This window comes from Hippopotamus amphibius, chromosome 17 (assembly GCF_030028045.1).
Source record: "Hippopotamus amphibius kiboko isolate mHipAmp2 chromosome 17, mHipAmp2.hap2, whole genome shotgun sequence".
Lineage (NCBI taxonomy): Eukaryota > Metazoa > Chordata > Mammalia > Artiodactyla > Hippopotamidae > Hippopotamus > Hippopotamus amphibius.
The window spans coordinates 51,749,461-51,769,546 of NC_080202.1; the positions used below are offsets into that span (position 1 = coordinate 51,749,461).

The 20,086-nt window shown below is 61.3% G+C and overlaps 2 protein-coding genes across 6 annotated transcripts in view; one reads left to right on the forward strand and one right to left on the reverse strand.

The window, feature by feature from the left end:
• The window catches only part of CSNK1D (casein kinase 1 delta), a 33,431-nt gene extending 30,554 nt beyond the window's left edge, over window positions 1-2,877 (forward strand). For both annotated transcript variants that reach the window (XM_057714554.1, XM_057714555.1), the window contains one exon: window positions 729-2,877. In XM_057714554.1, the coding sequence (XP_057570537.1) occupies window positions 729-779 (51 nt within the window). In that variant the 3' untranslated portion in view covers window positions 780-2,877. The remainder of the gene's footprint in view (window positions 1-728) is intronic.
• A 2,913-nt stretch (window positions 2,878-5,790) lies between these two features.
• Window positions 5,791-17,925, reverse strand: SLC16A3 (solute carrier family 16 member 3). 4 transcript variants are annotated; one of them, XM_057715619.1, is made up of 7 exons: window positions 17,901-17,925; window positions 10,735-10,872; window positions 9,987-10,043; window positions 9,398-9,645; window positions 8,889-9,032; window positions 7,832-8,596; window positions 5,791-6,933 (listed from the first exon to the last, which is right to left on the reverse strand). In XM_057715619.1, exons 4-7 carry the CDS (start codon window positions 9,618-9,620, stop codon window positions 6,680-6,682), a joined length of 1,386 nt encoding a protein of 461 aa, XP_057571602.1. In that variant the 5' UTR covers window positions 9,621-9,645; window positions 9,987-10,043; window positions 10,735-10,872; window positions 17,901-17,925; the 3' UTR covers window positions 5,791-6,679. The 4 variants fall into 4 exon arrangements, with proteins under 4 accessions (XP_057571602.1, XP_057571600.1, XP_057571599.1 ...); XM_057715617.1 differs by lacking the exon at window positions 9,987-10,043; XM_057715616.1 differs by lacking the exons at window positions 9,987-10,043; window positions 17,901-17,925 and adding an exon at window positions 17,327-17,410.
• Window positions 17,926-20,086: the final 2,161 nt, after the last annotated feature.

The window sequence follows — 20,086 nt, forward strand, 5'->3', positions numbered from 1 at the left end:
CACTCCTGATGGTCTCTGCTGTCCTGGCTTTGTCATCTCTCTTCCTTTAGCATTGGTTTCTGTCCTCCTTGTTTGTTTTTCTTTTTGAACTTGGTCTCTGCCTAGCATCTCGTCCACGCTCTTGTCTGTATTAACCCATGAGCCACATCCGCCTGCTCCCTGCCGTTGGTGCATGGCTGGGCATCCAAGCCAGGCTCCCCTCTCAGTGGTGACTCTTGTGGCTCCTCCCAGCCGAGGGCTTGCAGCTTCTGTCCACGTGGCGCCATGGGGGGTGACCAGCTGCAGTTGTAATGTGACTGCACTCTTGGGGACATCTTGATGGGAAATGCTTTCCACGTCTTGCCCCAAGTGGAGTCCCAGTGCCCACTCAGGGTCTGGTCCCTGTTTTCGGAAGACCAGGCTCCTTTCCAGGAAGCGGGGGGCTGGGAGCAAGCATCTCTTGCCCGCGTGGACTCCCGTCTGACTGATCACAAGCTTGCGGCCCCGTGGCCTCCTTGCCTGCATGACCCTTCTTCCTCCCCCGTCTTCCTGTCACTCTTTCTGCTGCACGTGTCCTGGTCTTGAGGGACCTTCCAGAGTGGCTGGGGGTGCGTGTGTCCAGAAGGTCTAGGCGGCGTCTGTCCCCTCCCCCACCCCCGGGCGCTGTCACTGGTGTTTTGTGCCCAAGCCTGATCCGCATTGTTCCTCTGGCCTCACGCTGACCTTCTCCTGTGCTTTGGCTCCGACAGATTCCCGGTCGGGTGGCGTCCAGTGGTCTGCAGTCTGTCGTGCACCGATGAGAACTCCTTTTTGCTGAGGGCAGACAATGCATGGCTGATCTACTCTGTTACTAGTGACACGCCCCCGGTCTAGAACCGAAATGTTAACACCGGGAGCTCTCCAGGCCACCCACCCAGCGACGCCCATGGGGGAAACAAAACACAAACCCAACTGGACAGACTCCAAGCGCTGCCATCGCCAGGGGCTGCACTGAGCCCCCATGAACTCAGTTCTAGCGGGGCTGGGAAGAAAGCAGTGAGACGGTTGCAGAGAGAATCAAACTCCCATCCAAGAGCCTTTCAGTCCCCTCCGTGGCGGCGCACCCGTGTCCCTGCCGAGTCTACTGTAACTACCGATCTTCTACTTGGTTAAGACAGTTTTGTATCATTTTGCTAAAAATTATTGGCTTAAATCTGTGTAAAGAAATCTGTCTTTTTATTGTTTCTTTCACGTCTGCTTTTGCGGTCTTAAAAAAGATGCTGACTTTAAAGAATTCTAAAGCAGGCGCTGGTGTGGAGTTTGTGTAGAAGGAGCAAGGCAGGGAGCAGAGCACATGTGGGTTTCCGTGGTCTGCGTCTCGTGGTTCGTTGTGTGGTCACTGTGGAGAAGGGATTTTCTCATCAGAAATTCTATCACATGTATACGCGTGTGTAAGTAACGTGTGTGTCCATGTGTGCCATGTGTCTCGTGACCTCATTAACCTGGTTTTGGCTGCCACACTCCCTTCCCCACCGTAAACTGAAATGCCTGCTCACTGTGGACCCGCTGGGATTCTTGAATCATCAGAGCAGTTAGAAAGTGCTGGCTACACGCAAGGGTGCAGTGGGTGCTTCCCAGCAGAGCAGCCCGCCGATCTGACCTTCCCAGACGCGGCGAGAAGGGAGCTGAGCCTGAAGACCACAGAAGCCATGGCTTTGCGTCGTGTTGCTGATCGCTCGGGAGAGGATTTCAGACTGAGAGACTTGGGCCGCTCTGTGGGGTCATGTGTGGTTATTTTGGTGGTGGTTGCCTCAGTGCTTTTGAATCTGGGAGATTTTCTAAATAGGCCGTCAATATTACCAGTGCAGATTGACTCTCAATCTGTGTTAACATCTGTGTGCTCAAAACCAAGGGCCATGGTACCCACCCTGGGTGCCAGCATTGCCCAGAAAGGCCGGCGGGCCCAAGGGAATCCACTCTGAAGTGCCAAGAAGCAGGTGACTCTGACGACCTGATTGTCCAGGAGGGTGCAGGGTTATCCGCTTTTGTGACCTCGCCTGGGACGTAGTGACCCCGCAGAGGCCAAGAGTCAGAGCAGGGCTAAGTCTCCCCCAGAAAGACCCTTTGGGTCAGCCAGGTTCCAGGTGGTTTCCTGAGATGCTCTCCCTCGCTTTGCAGTAGCAGAGGCACCAGGTAGTAGTGGCGGCCGGTAGACAGGAGCCCCCGTCTCTGGAAACGAGGTGCAATATATATGTTCATAGGTACTTTCACATTTCTTCCCATCACCCCCCTGCAGTGTTGTGCTGTTTGGAAACTGGGGCACTCGTAGGAAGCTAGGGACCTGAAAGGTGTCCACATCTGTGTTCTCCCTTCCTGCTCTCAAAGTCCCAGCACAGGGATGCTGGTCTCAGGGTGCCCTGGCTGCCGGGTGAGGGCGCAGATTGCAGCTGTTTGTTTCTTTCTGAATCCTGAGCTGGCTACTCTGTAAGTGTTGTGGGATGTGGGCACTTGGCCAGGTGGGGCTGTGTTTCTGGGAGTGCAGAGGGAGCTTGGGTGGGTCAGAGTGAGTTGGGGGCTTTCATTGTGGCCCAGTGCCTTTTGCAGAGGTGGGCATCCCCCTCCCAGAGAGGTGTTAGCAGCTGCAGCCCCGACATTCTGCATCCAGGTTTCCACCTGAAGTTGCCAGATGGCATTTGAGAAGTGGACTCCGGCCCCGAGTCCTTCGCAGTGTGGTTGTGGACAGTTGTTGTGTCCCCCCCTATTTAACTCCCCGTCCCAAACTTGCAGGAAACATAGTTGGAATGTCTGTATCAACCTGTGTATCCGTGGCCAGTCTCTGAACTGCGCTTTTGTATGACCACTGTATTTGTGTCCTTAACCACCGTGTAAATAATAAATTCATGACGACTTCTACCTTTCTTCCCTGCCCCTGCCATGTGGTCTTTATTTCATCAGTTTGAGGTTTGATTTGTGTAGATTAACTATTTGAAACTAATTTTCTGAGACTGGGCATTCGTGTCTGTCCTTTTGAAGCCTGTTGGTGTACTTTGTAAGCTGATCAGGAGCAGGTGGAAAGAACCTGTGGGACGTGGCAGGAATGTGACTGAGCTGTCACTGGTGCAGTCCGTGCATCCCTTGCCTTAACCACCTTTATGGAAAGGAAGTGCTCCCACCCACCTTGGGTGTTCTGGGGAGTGAAGAGCGCGGTAACTGGCATGTAGTCCTGTTCGTGCTGCCCGTGGGGGGTGCTCGTGGTAACCATAAAGTGGCCCCTGTGTGGCCCCTGCTGGGACCCAGGGGCTCGGGCCTGGCTGTCTCCATCCCAGTGAGAACACCCCCCTGTATGCTGCATGCCTCGGGTGCTGTCCCTTCTAGCCAGGCAGCATCTTGGAAGGGGGCATCGTCTGTCCATCTGTTTGGCTCATGGCCTCTGCTTCCCTCTCCCCCTCAAGTTGTTGAAGCCTAAGACATCCCTACCCCTGGGAGCTCCAGATGGCTCTGAGTGAGAAGGCTTGGCCCCCAGGAAGCTCCCCTGCCCACAGAGTCTTGCAGGCTGGCCAGGCGGGAAGGTCTGTCCCTCTTGAACTGGCACCACAGATGTGTGGTAATCAAGCACTTCCTGGTCCACACCCACGTGTCCTAGAGCTAAGCATGCTGGCCTTGCATGTGCTGCAGGGAAATTCTTGGTGGCCCCACCTGCATGCATGGGAAACAGGTGGGGCAGGTGGCCCTCCCACCAGCTGCTGGCTTGCGTTTGCTCCTCCCAAGCCACCGTGGCTGTGCCAGGTGGTTCCTGAAGTTCCAGAAGCGCCTGAGCTCTTCTTTCCGGGCTTCCCCCACCCCCAGCCCAGCCTGCTGATGCTTGGGCCCCGCTGGAATGCTGGTGAGGTGAGCCCTGAGCCACATCTTGCTTTCCTGCCAGGAGGGGGGGGGGACCGCAGGCAGGACAGGGGCCCTGGCACCTTTCATTCAGAGCCTGCCTGTCCTGCATCCCAGCCCCCTTGCCACCTCTGTCTTCCTAACACAGCCTTGCACCGTGACCCGCATGGCAGGCTCCATGCTCAGGAGAGCAAGCTCCAGGCCCATGTGGCCACCTCCCACCCTCCCCCAGGCCCCATCACCACTGAGAGTGGTACGTGGAGCCCCTCCTGGAAACCCCTGTGTTGGAGGAGGGGGACCCATCCTGCTCTCTCCTCCCCCATCTGCTGGGAGCTCTGGAAGCAGCACGCCCTTTGGCACCATTGCCTGTAAGGGTGTTTAGGGTTACAGGGAAGCGTCTTTAGGGAACCATGAGGGGCCTGCAGGTCTAGGCAGCTGCCTCCCAGACCACCATGGGCAGAACGCTTGGGCAACCACAAATGGCAGGGTCTGCCCTCCTGCCAGACTCTCCCAGGGTGGGGCCTGTACGTGTGTCCCAAGGTATCCTCCGCATAGGGTGGCAGGCGCCCCGAGGTCTGGCCAGGTTGGGGGTGGCAGCCCAGGATGCTGGCTCATGTATCCCCCCACCTCTGATTTAGGCTGATGTGTATGTGTTCTCCAAGGAGGTGCTGAAGGGCCGGTGAGAGTCGGTTCAGCACGGGCATCTCGGTCTTCACAGGATGCCAGGTGTGAGCCTCCTTTGGGAGATGTCTGGAGGGTTAGGGGCAGCCCCGTCCATGCCAGAGCACTGACTACTCCCTTCAACTGTCCTTAGGGCTGTTGGTCCTTGGCAGCCACAGCTTCCTGAGGACAGGAAGTTTTCTTTCTCTGTGTCTTGGACACAGCTCGAAACATGGAACCAGAAAACTAGGCGGACAAGAAGGTCTGGTTACCCTCTCCCCCAGGACCCCTGTAGATGAGTCTCCAGTCTGGGTGGAGCCCCTGGATGCCTTAACTAACTGGTGTCGCTGCCGTGCTGGCAGGGGGCCACAGGTCCACCTTGGAGTGTGTGGAGCCAGCCCCAGACCAGCTGTGGGTCCCACCGCCAATGGAGCAGCTCCCACAAGCTGACCATCTCAGAATCACTGAACAGTGTCCCCAGAGCATGGCTGCGGGGGGGGTCCTCGAGTAGGGAGGGGGGATGCATGAGGCAGCTTCAGATGAGCATATGGGGGTGCTAGTGCGGGATGCTGGGGCCCTGGTCTCCACCACAGCTGGTTCCAGGAGACCCAGGATAACTGAGTGACTGGCGACAGCCAGGCCAAGCTCATACCAGGAGAGAAAGGGGTGGTGTGATGAGGGCTAGGAGGTGGCTGGAGGAGGGGCGCAAGCAGCCTGCCCACTTGCGTCCTTTTCCCTGCACCCCTCCGGCTCAGGTAGGTGGTTGCAGAGACCACAGGTGGGGCTGGCCCTTTAAGACCTGACAAGTGGGGTGGTCATTGCTCAGCTTTGCCCAGGGGCTGGCTTGGGGACCCTGCCTGGTCCACCTTACAAAGGGTGAGGTCAGTGGGTGCAGGGCTACCACTTGACCCCTGTAACTGCTAGCACTGCCCACAGCCCAAGCCCCTGGCAGAGGGGAAGGAAGGACAGAAAGGATGACCGACGGGGCAGGGGGCTGCAGGCAGGTGCCTGGCTCCCTCATAGAGCTCAAGGGGCAGATGGAGGAGGGAGGCAGCAGCCCCTTTGGGGCGACATCTCTGGGGCAGGCCCAAGACGTGAGCTCTTGCTTGCTTTTTGTTGCAGAGGAGCAGGGACGTGGCATCTCTCCGGCTGCACGCGGCCCGCCAGGGTGCCCGCTGCCGTCCCCAGCGCCCTCGACGCACCACCTACTGAGGCGGCCCCAGCGGCCTCTGAACCGGGCTCCCAGCCACACAGGCCGCCGCTGGCCACGAGGGCAGGTGGGTGTGAGGAACCCAGGGTGAGGCCGAGAGGGGCTGTTCGAGGAGGATGGGGAGCAGATATCAACCCCAGGTGCTGACCACGTGGGGTGACTGTCAGCTGACCGAGGGGCAAATAAAAGGCAGGCAGATCATTTTCTTTAAACACACCAGTGAACAGAATCCACACGTATATCTCAGCTTAAGTGTACACACCCCTGCAGTGTGGCCTCTTCCCTGCCAACCGCCAGGGCGTTATGTGAACACTCTAAGCCGTTTGGGGTCCAACAGGGTAGGGTCGAGAACCAGCAGTGCTTAGAAGGCTGAGATGGCTGATGAGGACCAGAACCACTTTGTAAAAATAATCAGGCTATTTGTTGAGAATCTGAGATTTGGGGTGAATGGTTAGACCACTGCCCCTGTGTAGAGCAGGTTTATCTCAAACATTTCAGAGGTGAAGGAGGGAGCTCTGTCCACTAGATACTCAGAGAGAGGTGGGCTGGGGCGCATGGGGAGACGTGGCAGGACAGGGCACTCTCGGGCACGCAGGGAGGCCCGTCATGGCAGTGTCCGCTCCGCAGCTGTCCCTGGCCCCACCCCCTGATTAAAGTCGTGTTGTCTCCGAAGCGTGGGTCTCTGGGTCCTTGAGCCCAGCGGTGGGCACCGGGCTCCCTGGGGTCAGCAGACGGGGTCCCCGGTGCAGACGGCTCATAACCTCGCGGCTTGGCTTCACCACAGATCCGCCTCGGAATGACACGTTCCCACCCCGCCACCTCCCCTGCAAAACACGGATCGGGCGATGATCCATTGCCCGGGCAGCCGGCGTGGAGCCAACGGCCCTGCCCAAGCTAGTCCTGTTTGTGAAATAAATACGAGCGTTGATGGTCTCTGTCCAGTTCCCTGCACCCCAGCTGGCCTCCCCCAGCTCAGACACTCGTCTCCGGGGTGTGAACAACCTCCCCGTTCTTCTCAGGCTCTGTCTTCAGGAAGTGCTCCACCTCCCGAGAGTCCACCCTCACGTCCTCAGGGGGCTTGTGGCTCTCCTCCTCCGTGACCACCTCAGGCCTCTTCCCAAGGCAGAAGAAGTTGCCCAGCACCAGCACGAGGGAGGAGGTCAGCACCTCGGCCCCCGCCAGGATAAACACGTACTGGTAGACGTGCGTCGCATCCAGGAGCTTGCCTGCAGTGCAGGGAAACAGAGTCAGCCCGGGGCTGAAGCTTCCACTGAACCCCTGCAGTCACCAGTGCACTGTCGGGGACAGCCCAGGGCCCTTGAGGCAGCCACTCCCACCCCCTTCCCCTTCTCCTGGGCAGTGCAGACCCAGAGGCCAAACCAGAGTGGCTTTGACAAGGGTTTGGAGCAGAGCCTTGGGTGGGGACCTCATCCAAGGCACCTGTAGGGATCTAGCCCAGCTGCCTGTCACTGTGATGGCCCTCACAGGAACCACCTGGGACTCCAAGACAGTGACAATTCAGGCACCTCCTCACCCTCACCCCAGACTCCTCCAGGCGAGAAGACCCAAAGGCCCAAGGTCGAGTGGGAGGTCGGGGGCCTATAGGGTTGGCTGGAGAGACCCAAACCCAGGTGCAGAGGCTTGGCAGGGCCTTGGCCACACTGCTCCCATAGTCTACACCATTTTAATCCCACACCGTTATCTTCTCATCTATCAAAAAATAAAGCAAAAGCCCAAGGTCACAAAAGCTGGCCATGGTCTCAGTTCTGAATGTCCCCAGGGTTCGGTGACAGCCAGAAAGGAGGACCAGGACTCCACCCCAGAGCCATCACCTGTCCCCATGACTCAGTCCTGCCATGTCCCCCTCCAACAACGAACCAAGCGGGTTCCGGGATGTGCAAGAGGCCGTGTTCCCACCTGACGCCTGCTGGCCATGTGCTGAGGTACACGGTGGTCTGGCTAGACAATGCCGGGAAAGGGGGGGGGTGCGGGTGTCCTTCCAGCTAAGAGCCCCCCACAGTGAGTCCCCTCCCCAGGAAGAGCAGGTGTGGTAACTGCCCAGGGGCCTAGCCAGGCCTCAGGGAGGGAAGGCAGCTCACTCCCCACCCTGCCCCCAGCACTCACCTCCCGACGGTGGCCCAATGAGCACGGCTATGGCTTCCAGCAACAGCACGAGGCCAATGGCGCTGGAGAACTTCTGGGTGCCCACAATGGCCATGAGCACCTCGAACTGCAAGGCCCCCACCATGCCGTAGGAGATGCCGAAGAAGATGCAGAAGACCACCAAGCCGCCATAGTCGCTGGCCGTGGATCCTGTGAGGTCGGTGAAGCCATTGAAGAACATGGCGAAGCTGAAGAGGTAGACAGAGTAGGGCCGGACCTTCTTGAGCCCGGTGATGAAGCCAGCGGTGGGCCTTGCAAAGATGTCGATGAAACCCAGGATGGTGAGCAGGAAGGCTGCCTGGGTGTCAGGCACTCCCATGTCCTTGGCGTAGCTCACCACGAACACGGGTGGCACAAAGAGCCCCAGCACCATGATGGAGGCGGCCAGGGCATAGATGACGAAGCCGCGGTCCCTGAAGACGCTCAGGTCCAGCAGCCGCCGGGACGGCCGCTGGGGCCCAGGCCCCGAAGCCGAGCTAGGCTGAGGTGCCTCCAGGGGCCGCATGAGCGCAGCGCACACGCAGCAGTTGAGCAGCAGGCCGCCCAGGATGAGGAAGCCACCCCGCCAGCCGTAGTGGTCCTGCAGCAGCTGCCCCAGTGGGGACAGGGCACACAGGAACACCGGGCTGCCCGCTGCCGCCAGCCCGTTGGCCATGGGTCTCCTCTTGTTGAAGTAGCGGTTGAGCATGATGAGCGAGGGCTGGAAATTGAGCGCCAAACCCAAGCCTGGAGGAGAGCGGGCAGGTGAGTGCAGGCGGCCCGGCCCCGGTTCTCCCCGTGAGGGCTCCCGCCTGAACGATTCTGTGTGTGGATCTGACAGGCGTCGACGTGAGGAGGCTCCGCACGTGTTCAGAGGCCCTGTCGCCAACCCACACGCCCGGGAGAGACAGGGAACAAGGCACAGGCTGGCCCCCCGGGGGGAACACCCCACAGCTGCCCACCCCCGGGAGGCCCTGTCTCTTCCATCAACGTGAGCCATTGCCACCCGGCCGCCCCATTCCCGGGGGGCCTCGCTCACCGGTAATGACCCCCGTGGTGAGGTAGAGCTGGATGATGCTTCCACAGAAGGACGCAGACACCATGCCCAGGGACGCCAAGAGGCCACCTGCGAGCATGACGGGCCGGCAGCCAAAGCGATTCACACACACACTGCAGAGCGGGCCTGGGGGGTGGGGGACAGCAGCTGAGGGGTGGGACCGAGGCTGTCCATGCCCAGAGACACCTGCCCCGCCCTGGTGCCCCTCACCCTGTCTCAGACACAGGGGCACCAGCTACAAAGCACGGCTCACGAGGAACAGTCCCCATTAGAGGTATCTCTTCTGGTTGGTCTGCACAGGCGGCAAGAACAGCTCTGAGATCCAGCACAGCTGTGCAGACACAGCCCCTTGGACAGGGTCCCAGACCACCCTGGCCTGTGCCCGTGTGCCCTCTGGACGTACCACCCAACCCCCGACCCCGAGGCCATTTTGTCCAGAACGGAACTTGGTGAACTCCCCGAGGCGGTCACCTGGCATTTCAGCCCCTCACCTGTCCCGTACAGCATAGCCAGCAGGATGGAGGAGATCCAGGCCGTGTCGCTGTAGCCTATCCCAAACTCTCTCATGAGCTCCTTGAAGAAGACACTGACCGCTTTGGGGAAGGCGTAGGAGAAGCCTGTGATGACGAAACAGCCCCAAAGGACAGCCCAGCCCCAGCCCCCGTCCGGGGCCTTGATGCCCGTCGGGCCCTCATCGACCACTGCCCCTCCCATGGCCAGGAGGACTGGTTCCGCGTCCCTGAGAAAGAGGAAGTCAGGCTGAATTGGTTGTCAGGCAGTCACCCAGCTGCAACCCAGCAGCGTGGGGACAGAGATGCACCTGAGGGCTGGCACCCGGGACAGCCGCCCCTCCCTTCGGGTCTCATCCCCCAGCAGGAGCTCAGCTCTGGGCCAGGCCAGCTGCCCAGTGTTACCTGAGAGCCCTGCCTCTGAGCCTCACCTGTGCTGGGTGCAGGGCAAGAGGGTCTGGGGTGACTAGCAGCTGCGGCTCCTTCCTCCCCCGCTCAGGCCTGGCCTCTTCCCATACAGCTGGCTCTAAAGGGCAGTGGCTTTTTTGGGCTCAGCCAGGTCTCAGGTTACCTCTTGAGAGCAGACCCCAGTGAGGAAATCAACCGTGCTCTGGCCTCCCGCCTGACCCTGTGTTGGGAAGTAGCATGGTTCTAGCTGCTAGCACCTCAGGCAGGCAGTAAAGCTAGCCCTGGTGGGGACCTGGGGCCCGACCTAGGGTACTGTCCCTTGAGACCTCAATCTAGATGTAGCTAGCCTTGCTCTCCCACCCGCAGGGGGACAGAGCTCCCCGGTCCTTTCCACTCTGATCACACTGCCCCAGAAGTGAGAGTGTGAAGAAGAGGCGCACACAAGGCTGTGCTGTGTGGGGACCAAATGGAGGAACCGGCGGGGAGGGTGGGGGTCGTTGTGCTGGCCCTGACTCATCCCATCTCATCATCCTCCACCCGCCGCAGCCCTTCTGGGAGCCCGAGGGCAGCCGGGCCAGCCCAGGTGGAAGGTGCCTGTCAGCCACTGGAGTTTAATTCCTCTGGTGAGGAAAGGGCAGCAGGGACGCGCTTCTGTCCAGGCCCCAGGCTGAGAAGGAGGGAGGTGCCCGCACCCAGTGCCGGCCCAAAACCCATAGACGCCCGGGGTCAACGTCCCTCTTTTAAACCCCAGGAACTCAGCTCATTTGAGGAATCTGAAATACTGCAGCCAGATTTCCACCTGGAGAACCTCCCCTCCCCTTCCATTTTTATCCCCCACCCTTCCCTGATCCTCCCTCCAGAAATCCCCTAATCTCCGAGATCAGCCTGGTGCCCTAGTCCCCCCACCTCACCTGACAGAAGCTGCCCCAAGGACAAAGTAGGCCTCCTTGCTGCAGGCGTGGGAAAGGGGGGGGCTTGTTGAATCCAGCCGCTCACTGTCCACTGAAGCTCTGTGTCTCCCCACCAACGGTGAGCTATAAACCAGCTGCCTGGTGGGAGAAGCCCTGATATGTAGTATCTGCCGATTCCGCGGTGTAAACACTCCACCTGCGTGATGCCTGAGCACTTCCTAACCAGGAGAGCTGTGCGAGCCACAGCCGCCTTGCTGCCAGTCCCCCGCCTGGGTTTCATAATCTGTCCTGGCTCCACCCCTTGCCCCTTTTCCTTGGATCCTTCTCGACTTGGTACAGCCCTCTAGGTGACCACTCCTGCATCTGAGGCTACACAGAACCTGGGAAAGGACTCTGGAGTGAGGACAAGGGCCTCTGTGCCCAGACTATCTGAGCACAGCTTCAGTGTGAAGGGCAAAGGAATGTGGGGAATAAGAGCCCCCTCAGCACGCCAGCCACAGGTGCTGTGCCCTCTGGGGACCCTGATTCAGTAGTCTGGAGGGATCTGGGCTCTGATTCAGTAGTGGAGGGGGTCCTGGACTTTGGTTTGGAGGGTGTTGATGGGGGGTGTTTTTTTAAGGGCTTCCTAGGTGATTCCGAGCAGTAGCTGCTGTCTGTGCACACCACCCTTTGATGGCTGGACCCCCAGGAGTCAGCTGCCTGTCAGGGTGATGACAAGGCAGACACAGCCCATTGGAGCACAACAGCAGCCCTGCCTCCCCACCCCAGCCTGGGCCAGAGGTCCACCTTCAGAGCCTGCAATAGTTATCCGCTGGGCAGGGCCACAGGCACCACTTGGGAGACCCAAGAAACCCTCACCTCTCCCTGCACTCAGACCCAAGTGCCCTTTTCAAGTACTTTGCCCTGGTGTTCGGAAGGCTCCTGGGCTTCAGTGAGCAGGATGGAGGATGCATCTGAGGCCAGGGGCTGTGCAGCCATCCGGGGACACAGCTGAAAGGTGCACGGGGGCACCCCAGCCAGGGGAGCCTCCCATCTTCCTGCAGATGTGTGCACAGACCCATGACCTGGCACAGCCCCCTGGGTGGCCACATGAGGCTACACAGAACCTGGGACAAAATGTGAGGAAGGACAAGGGCCTCTACACCCTGACAGTCTGATCACAGCTTCAGTGTGGCCCACCCCTAGGTTCTCCTCCAGAGCCCTGCCTCTGACCACACAGCCACGTGCCTGAGCCTGGGACGGGACAAATGTCATCTGCAGCCAAACTCGCTGGGCGGGGGCACCGAGCCGCTGTCCCTTTCCCTTGTTAGCATTGTTTAAAAGGTCTCCAGGGTACCTGCAGCTGAGTGATACTAAAACAAAACAACAAAACAAAAAAAAACTAAGTATATCTTAGGAATGGGAACGCATTGGGATGCAATGACACTATTTAAGGCAAAAAGCACAGGAACCCCAAACCCAGGACTCGGGACAGTGGTTGTGGTTATGGTCGGGGGGCGTTGAGGGGCTGGCTGTCCTCAGGATCCTGGCTGGTTGGGGGTCATGGGCTTTTTAAAGTGAATCAAGTGGGCCATGCAGAGGCCAAGGAGGAGAGTGTGTCTGGGCCGAGCAACTAGGAATGGCCGGACACTTAGAAACCCAAAGCTACAAAACAGAACAAAACAGGGCCTCCCTCTGAGATTTCCCTGTGCACCAGGGGGATCACGGGCACCCTAACCTTCGAGGCCCCATTCTCTGCCTGCCGGGGCTGGGCCTTCCCTGGAGGCCCCCAGGATCCTCAGGAGAACCAGCATCTGGGAAGGTGAGGAGGCAGAGGAACGGGTGCCAAGGCCCAGAGGCAGGAGGGTACAGTGACCTGTGTGGGCCAAGTGGCTCCACACGAGGCTCGCGTGAGGAGGGGGCCATCTTCTATGCCGGGACCAAGACCCAGTATGGTCATCTCTCCCGCCAACCCCTGAACGCTCCAGAAGCTCTTCAGACACTGCTTTCTCCCAGCTAACCCTCCAGCCCCAGGGTGCCAGCCACACTGAAATGACCCCCCACCCCATACCCCACACCAGATGGTCTTCAAAGTGAGGTTCCTAGTGAATTTCAGTTTGCCAGTTGGGGGTGGAGGGCAAGCAGGGAAGATGATAGTGGGCAGGGGCTGTAGGTTTGGGGCAAAGGGATTTCACCCGGCAGTGCTCTGCGTGTTTATGGGGGAGGGAGGAGGTGGAGAAGGGGCTGAAATTTTCAAGAGCAAAACGGCCTCATCAGCCCAGCCCAGCCCAGCCCATCCTGTGCAGGCAGATTCAAGCACAGGCTGGCTGATGTTCCAAGGAAAACCCAGGATGGGAGGAGTGGCCCCCTTGGGGGCTGGTCAGGGACCCTCAGGCTGGTGCAGAGGGAGGTGGCACCAGCACATCTGTGAGCACATGCCGGCTGGCTGTCCTTTCAGTGACATTTACTCTCCCAGGGAAGCACGCAAGCCACGTCCCCAGCCCAGAAATAACCCGCCCTCTAGGCCTCAGAAAGCTGATCTCCCAGGTGGGTGCGTGTGCCCACTTCTGGGTCAGGTGTGGCTCCAGGGGCTGCCCTCAGGTCCTGGTCCAAAGAGGAGTGTGCACAGGGGTCCCTCGAATGACCCATCCACTGTGCCCTCCCAAATCAGGGGCTTCCACCAGCTGCTCCCTCAGGGGCCCACTGGCTATCTGGGCGAGGGTCCTAGCTGGGGTGAGGCTCCAGCTTCTGTATCACCTCTCTCCCCTCCCCAGTGCCCCCCTTCTCATACCTACACTTACCAGTTTTGAATGCCCATGGTGGTGACAGTACCCAGCCTCACTCCCACCCCTGAATCTCCCCCCGGAGAGCTAGTGCAAACCTCATACCAACGTGTTCCCAACCCAACCCCACACCCCCAGCTCAGAGCCAGCCCTGACTTCCACGTCCTGTTGGTCTCACCACCTCCTGGAGCCCGTCTGCCACTCTGATCCAGCCACGGGCTTGCTGCTGCCCTTTAGGCTTCTGTACTGGCAGTCCCTTCACCCACCTTGGGTCCTGGGTCTGTGGCCCATCAGTCCCCAGGGCAGGCCATGAACCCAGGGAGAAGGGTTCAGTGTGGGGCGCCCCAGTCCTAGAGCCTGTAGCTTGTCCCAGGTGCTTAGTAGGTGCACTTTCCAGGCTGGCCAGTTACCTAACTGGACTTCTAGTCCTTGGAGACCAGCTCTAGGTGGGCGGGGCAGGAAAGGAGCAATTATATTCCTTCCTGACTCTTCCCGCACCAGGAGGCTTGGGAGACACGCCTGAGCAACAGGGAAACAGCCCAGTGTGGCTAGCACCTAGCTCCTCAAGCCCCAAGGCCCCAGATGCCCATGGGGGTAGCTGGCAAGAGGGTGCTGCACCCTCAGGAGGAGGGAGGGGCTCCCCTTCTTCCTTCCCCCACTGCCCCTGTTGGGCAAACACGTAACTAGAATATCTAGAACACTCTCACCCATCCACACTGGCCAGGGTACCTGTCTCCTTCCCAAGAGGAGGAAAAGGACCCCAGATGCCCACCTCAGCCCTGCCACCACCTGTGTTTGGCGCTGTAACTGGACGGAGGTGCCTGGAGCTTTTTCTGGGGAGGTGAGAGCTGGGCAGTGGGTGAAGGTCTGATCCAGGCCTACTCAGCCTGGCCTGGGCCCTCCACCCCACCTCCACTGACCACGCAGCTCTCCAGCACATGCCCAGTGCCCCTGCAAGCTCTCAGGTGGGCTCATGTCTTCTTGCAGGGGCGGGTGGGGTGGAAACAGTAGCCTCATTCACCAGATTGGACACTGTGCCCCACGCCAGCCTCTAGCTCTGAGTCATTCTCTGCTCCACCACCATCACCCCGTTATGACAAGGAGAAGGACATTCGAGAGTTTTTTGTGCTTACCCTGTCAGACCACCCTACTCTAGAAAGCTCAGAGGGCAATGAGGAGGGGCCAGGAGGTAGATGAGCAGGCCCACTCTGCCCTACTCCAGGCCTGGACCCAACCCTGCCCAGCCTGGGAGCGCCTGGCCTGCCCACCCACGTGGCCACCTTGTCCTATTCCTCAACTCCCTGCAGCCCCCCAACCCTAAAGCCTGTGACCTAGGGCCAAGGCCCAGAAAGTGGGCTCTGTGTCGGCAAGCCCCACCAGCCAGGAGAGGCCCCTTCCACCAACACTGGGTTCCCACCTCCCACCACCACCACCACATGGGGCCTTTGGAGGAAGTGGGCGGCGGGGATGGGGCGTGGGGGTGGGGAAGGTGGCTCAGTAGGGCTCAGTGAGGGGGAGGAAGAAGTCGAGGGACCCGGAGCTCCACCCACCACCACCACCACCCAACCGAGGGAGCAGGTCGGACGCTCCTTCCCGTTCCAGCTTGCGGCTGGGCAGGTGGGAGTCGGGCAGACCCCACCGGGCGCCAGGGTGATGGTTGGGAAGGGAGGATGCTCCGCGCGGCCCCGCCCCAGCCCCGCTGCCTGGCCGCGCGCGGGACGTGGGGGACGTGACCGCGCCAAGGGAGGAGCCGTCGCCGTATTGCCTGGAGTAGGCGCCCTTCCCGTTCGCTACCGTATTGGCCAGAGCGCACAGCCAACGCACGGGGCCGCCGGGGTCCGCGAGCCCCGGAGCCGCATTGGACGTCCCCGCGCGCCGAAGGGGACCCCGCGGGAGGGGCCCCCTTCACTGTCCCCCCGGTGGGTCTTGGCCAGGTGGGCGCGGCTCGGGGCTCGGAACATTGGCTGAGAGCCCGGGGTGTCTGGGACCCGCTTCCCCGGCACGGCCCATTTCACAGATGGAGACTGAAGCTGGGAGGTCTGCACTCGCCAAGGCGACGCCACGAGGAGCCCCAGGCCTTGTCCGCTCCTGCCCCGCCCCTGCGTCCGGGCCTGATCCCGCCCGCCCGATCCAGAGGCGCCTCCAATGGACTGATCGCTCTGTGTGGCTGTCTTCTCCACTGGCCACTTTCCAGAAGGGCCAGTCTGGGGCCCTGGGGTCGCTCTACTGGGCTCCTCACCTCGAGGGGGCGGCACTGGCCCCCTCCACACCAGCCAGGTCTCTGCGAGGACCGCCCTGGAGCAAGTCAGCCTTGTCAAACACACACCACCAGCCAGTGCGTTGGGATCCCAAAGACCCCGCTGCACACACTCTCCCTGGCCAGTGTCCTGAGGAGCATAAGCATCTCCCCCTCGTTACTGCCCTTCAGACTGAGGTGTGGGTGAGAGCTGCGTTGCCTCCTGGGTACCAGGCCCTGCCCAAGGTCACACAGGGTCATTACAGAGCCTGCCTTGGGATCAGGCCTCCCAATGTCCACCCCAGGCACTGTCTAAACCAGACTGCTGGGCAGGAAGACTTCACGTCTGTCTGGGCACTGCCACCCATGCCCTCAGACCCCATTGGAGACAGACCTCCCACCGTGGGAGCAACTTCTTAACAGCTGAGCCCAAGGGGCCTAGTCCATCCTCCAGGACACACTCCTGCATCTGTCCCTGTCTCTCCCAGCACCCATCTGACCCCCAAAGACTCCTGGGCCTTCAGAATGAGGCAGTGGACCCCTGAACCCACCAAATGACACAGCACCCACCCCTGCTCTTGGCTTTGGACAAGCCCCTCTGACCCGGGTTGCATGAAGGCCATGGGACCAGTTGCCATCTGCTGTCCCTCAGACCGCTTAGCCATGGGGTCACCACACACAGTGATCCTGTCAGCCCAAGCACCTCTGGATATGCAGCTTAGTGCCTCTGGGACAGAGAAGCGCTCTGCCCCTGGGCTGCCACTTTGTCCCTCACCTAGAATCCAGGCACCACCTGCCAGGGGCCATGACCCTGACTGCTTCCCTTCCACTCACAGGCTTGCCAGCCACTGGCCTGGGCCAGCATCCAGGTAGGTGAGTTGTCAACCCACTTTTCAGGTAAGTAAACCAAGGCCCCTGAGGCCCCACCTGGTTTTCCCAGGGCTCGGGGCCTGGGAGGGGAGTGAGGAGAGCTCAGGGAGTCCAGTTGGATCCCGGAGCGGGGTCCCCATCTCTCTGCCCAGGGTCCAGATCAGAAACCATAGCCTGCGGGCGGGTGTGGGTTGTTGAGTGTTTAGGGCGGTTCAGTGCAGCTGCAAGAACAGGGAGGAGGTGAGAGGACCGGCCCTCAGGCACCACCACCCTGGGCTCTCCGGCAGCCCCGGAGCGCACGTGCTCCCCACTCCTCCGGGAAGGGGGCCCTGGCCGGACGTTAGCCCCACCAAATATAGCCGGCGCGCCCCAGCAGGTCGCGGCGGACCAAGCTATTTATACCCGGAACCCGCTCGGCCGCCCGGCGGAGCCGCCTCCCGGCCGGAGCCCAGCCCCCGAGGGTCGCCCGACGGAGGGGCGCCTGGATGAGCCTCGCGCGACCCGGATCCTAGGGCGCGAAGGGGTGCGGCTGGCTCCCCGGGCCCTTCAGTGGGGGCCGTCAGGGGGCAGGGGACTCATCTGTGCCCTGGGCGCCCCTGGACCAGGAGGGCGAAAGGCAAAAGCGCGGACCCCGAGGCCGCCCCCACGCCAGGCGCAGACTCAGCGCCGGGGCGGCTCCGAGGGTCCCAGTTCCGGACCCGTGGAGCATCGGGGCCGTGCCTACCTGCTGCCGCTCGGCTCGGCCGCCGCGCGCCTCTGCCCGCCTCGCTGGCTGCCGGGCGCCGCGCCGGGGGCGACTCAGTGCTCTGGCCGCTCGCGCGGCACTTCCCCAGCGTACGTCACCGCCGCCTGGCGCCGCCCCGCCTGGACCCCGCGGGAGGGGCTCCCCAGTGCTCCCCGACGGCGCGGACACCGGTGCGGGCTGTGCCTCCTCGCCCGACCAGTCTCGCTCCCCCGCGCCCTCAGACCGGCGCCCGAGCTTCGCCAGCCCGTGCAGCTGGGCTGGGAGCCCGGGCGCGCAGCCCCCTCCTGCCCCTCCATCTCCCACTCCGTGCGCGCTCGCCTCCCTCTGCCCCGGCTTGATGGAAGCGCGACTGGGTCCCGCGTTCTCTGAGGCCGTGACCCCCGTCGCCCCCCGCGCCCGGGGCCGCGCCCTCTAACAGGTGAGCGCGCACCCAGCCACACCCCAAGCCGCGAAGCGCCCGCGGACCCCGTGGGGTTCCCGCCTCTTGGCTCAGCTGTGGGGCGTTGCAGGCCTCCCTTGCCGAGCCCCCTGGGATCTGAGCCCGCATCCAAACCTCTGCTTCCTCCAGGACGCGGGCGGCGGCTGCTTCTCCTGGGTAGGGAAGTGGGGCCCGACCCGCCACCCCCACCCCCACCCCCACCCCCGCTGCCTAGGTGATCTTGGGCAAGGCCGTCATCCTCTCTGACTTCCGTTTCCCCTTGTGGCTCTGTGCGCTGTGGGGCCAGATACAGCCGCTGCCCCTCCCCTCGCGCTTCCAGAGGCGGGCTGTGCTGGGGGATGGCCGGGCCCCAAGACGTGCTCTCCATCCCCATACCACGCAGACCCTCGCCTAAGGGGAGCGTTGATTCCAGCTAGTCCTGGGCAAGGTGCTTCAAACCCCGGGTTTTCTCATCTGCAACATGGAAAGAGCTAAGGTTTGAGGAGGCACCATGGAGTGTGGTCATTGGTGGCCTGGGCCCAGGACACAACTTGGTGGCTGCCTCCGTGTCACAGAACAACTTCCCCCAAACCTACTTCAAAATGACACCCAAGTCTTCTGGGACTACAGGAGGCCAGGCATTGGTGTCTCTGGAATTTATCACAAAGATTCCAGTTCATCCTGGACAGGGCAGCAGAGTGAGCATTCTTGGAGGATTACCCTCCAGAGTTCTGTGGGGTGGCCCACCCCCTTTGGCACAGTAAAGAGGGGTGGGGAGAACAGTGGTGTTGGCCTCCTGGCCCAGAGTTCACCATCCGACCACCCTTTCTGAGACACCGAGTCCACTGAGGCCTTCTACTGTTTTTTTTCCCGATGCTGGGAGACCCCACCCCCCCCACCCCCCGGTCAAAAGAGCCCTGGCACTCACAGAGGCTGGGCCGGGTCTAGCTGCCACCCTGGCCCGGGGCCCTATTACCCTCACCCCCCACGTGCTGAAGAAGTTGCCACATAGGCATCCACACACAAGAAAGCGGGGAGCACAGCCCAAGCCTCCAGCAGCAGCTCAGCCTAGGCCTCCCAGCTGAAGCCCCACTGAGCTGGCCTGGACCCTGGGTGTCTGCAGGGGCCCTTGGGAAGGAAGGGGTACCCCCACCTGCAGGGTCTCAGATGGTACCCCCAACAGCGCTAACTGGCTTCCTCACGGCTGGAGGTGGAAGGTACACCAGCATGGGAGGGCATCTGAGGGGGTGCAGGGCAGAGCTGCAGGAGGGGAATCCCTCACCTGTCTGGTGCTTCCAATCTCTGGGGTGGGCACCTCACTTCTCTGCCTCAGGTAATTTAGACTGACACTGTGCCCGGCATGGACCCCTCCTGGCACCACCTGGGTGCCCTACCCATCTTCATGAGGCTGGAGAGCTGGTGCCCCCCACCCCAGGGACCAAAGATTCCTTGTAGGTAGGAGCTGTGCAGCCCCTGACCCCCCCATTCCTGCCCCCACTCACCCCAAAATGGAAGAGCTCAGAGTGGCCAACAAGGCGGGACAGACGTGGGGTGGCTGGGGTCTTCCTGCCTTCTGGCCTCCCTCAGACTAGGGCTGGGTCTTCTCTGAGCTCTGAGACCTGGAAGGGCCCCACCCAGTGATCTGAGGGAGTGCCTGGGGTCCACCCTTGCTCCCTCAGAAGGAAAGGGAGCCCAAGGGTCCATCTGGGAGGACTGGGGGTGGTTATCCAGGGACACTGTGATCCTGCAGGAGCCCCAAGGAGGGAGAAGACAGTTCCCCAGATCCAGGGCCCCTCAGGCATGGTCTTCCATGAGTGTGGGCCCTAGGGCCAGCCTGGCTGCTCACCCAGAGCTGGGTGGGGGCTCCCCCCTCCTCGGGACACAGCGGGCAGACTGATCAGGCACTGGCTTACCAGCCCTGCCCCGCAGGGAGTATACTTGGACTGGGATGTGGAGGAAGACCAAAGTGGGGTGGCAGAGTAATGGGTGCTGTGTGTGGCCCTGCATGGGAAACCAACACAGTCAGCGGAAGGCTAGAGCAGGCTCCCCACAGGGCCTCCCCTGGGCTGGGCCCTGCAGGGGAGGGCCAGCAACCTCCACGTCCTGAGACCCTCAGCCTTCCAGACCCCAAGCTCCCCACTGGGTGCTTCCGTCCACTTTCCAGGGCCAGGAGCCCTAAGCACAGAAGGGAAGGAGTGGTTGCAATTCTGCGGTGCAGGGCAGGGGCGGAGAAGGCCAGGAGCACCCACTCCAGGCCCGGCTCCAATGCATGGTCCCTCACAGTGGCCCTGGGCCCTGGGCCCTGGCCCCAGGCTGACCTT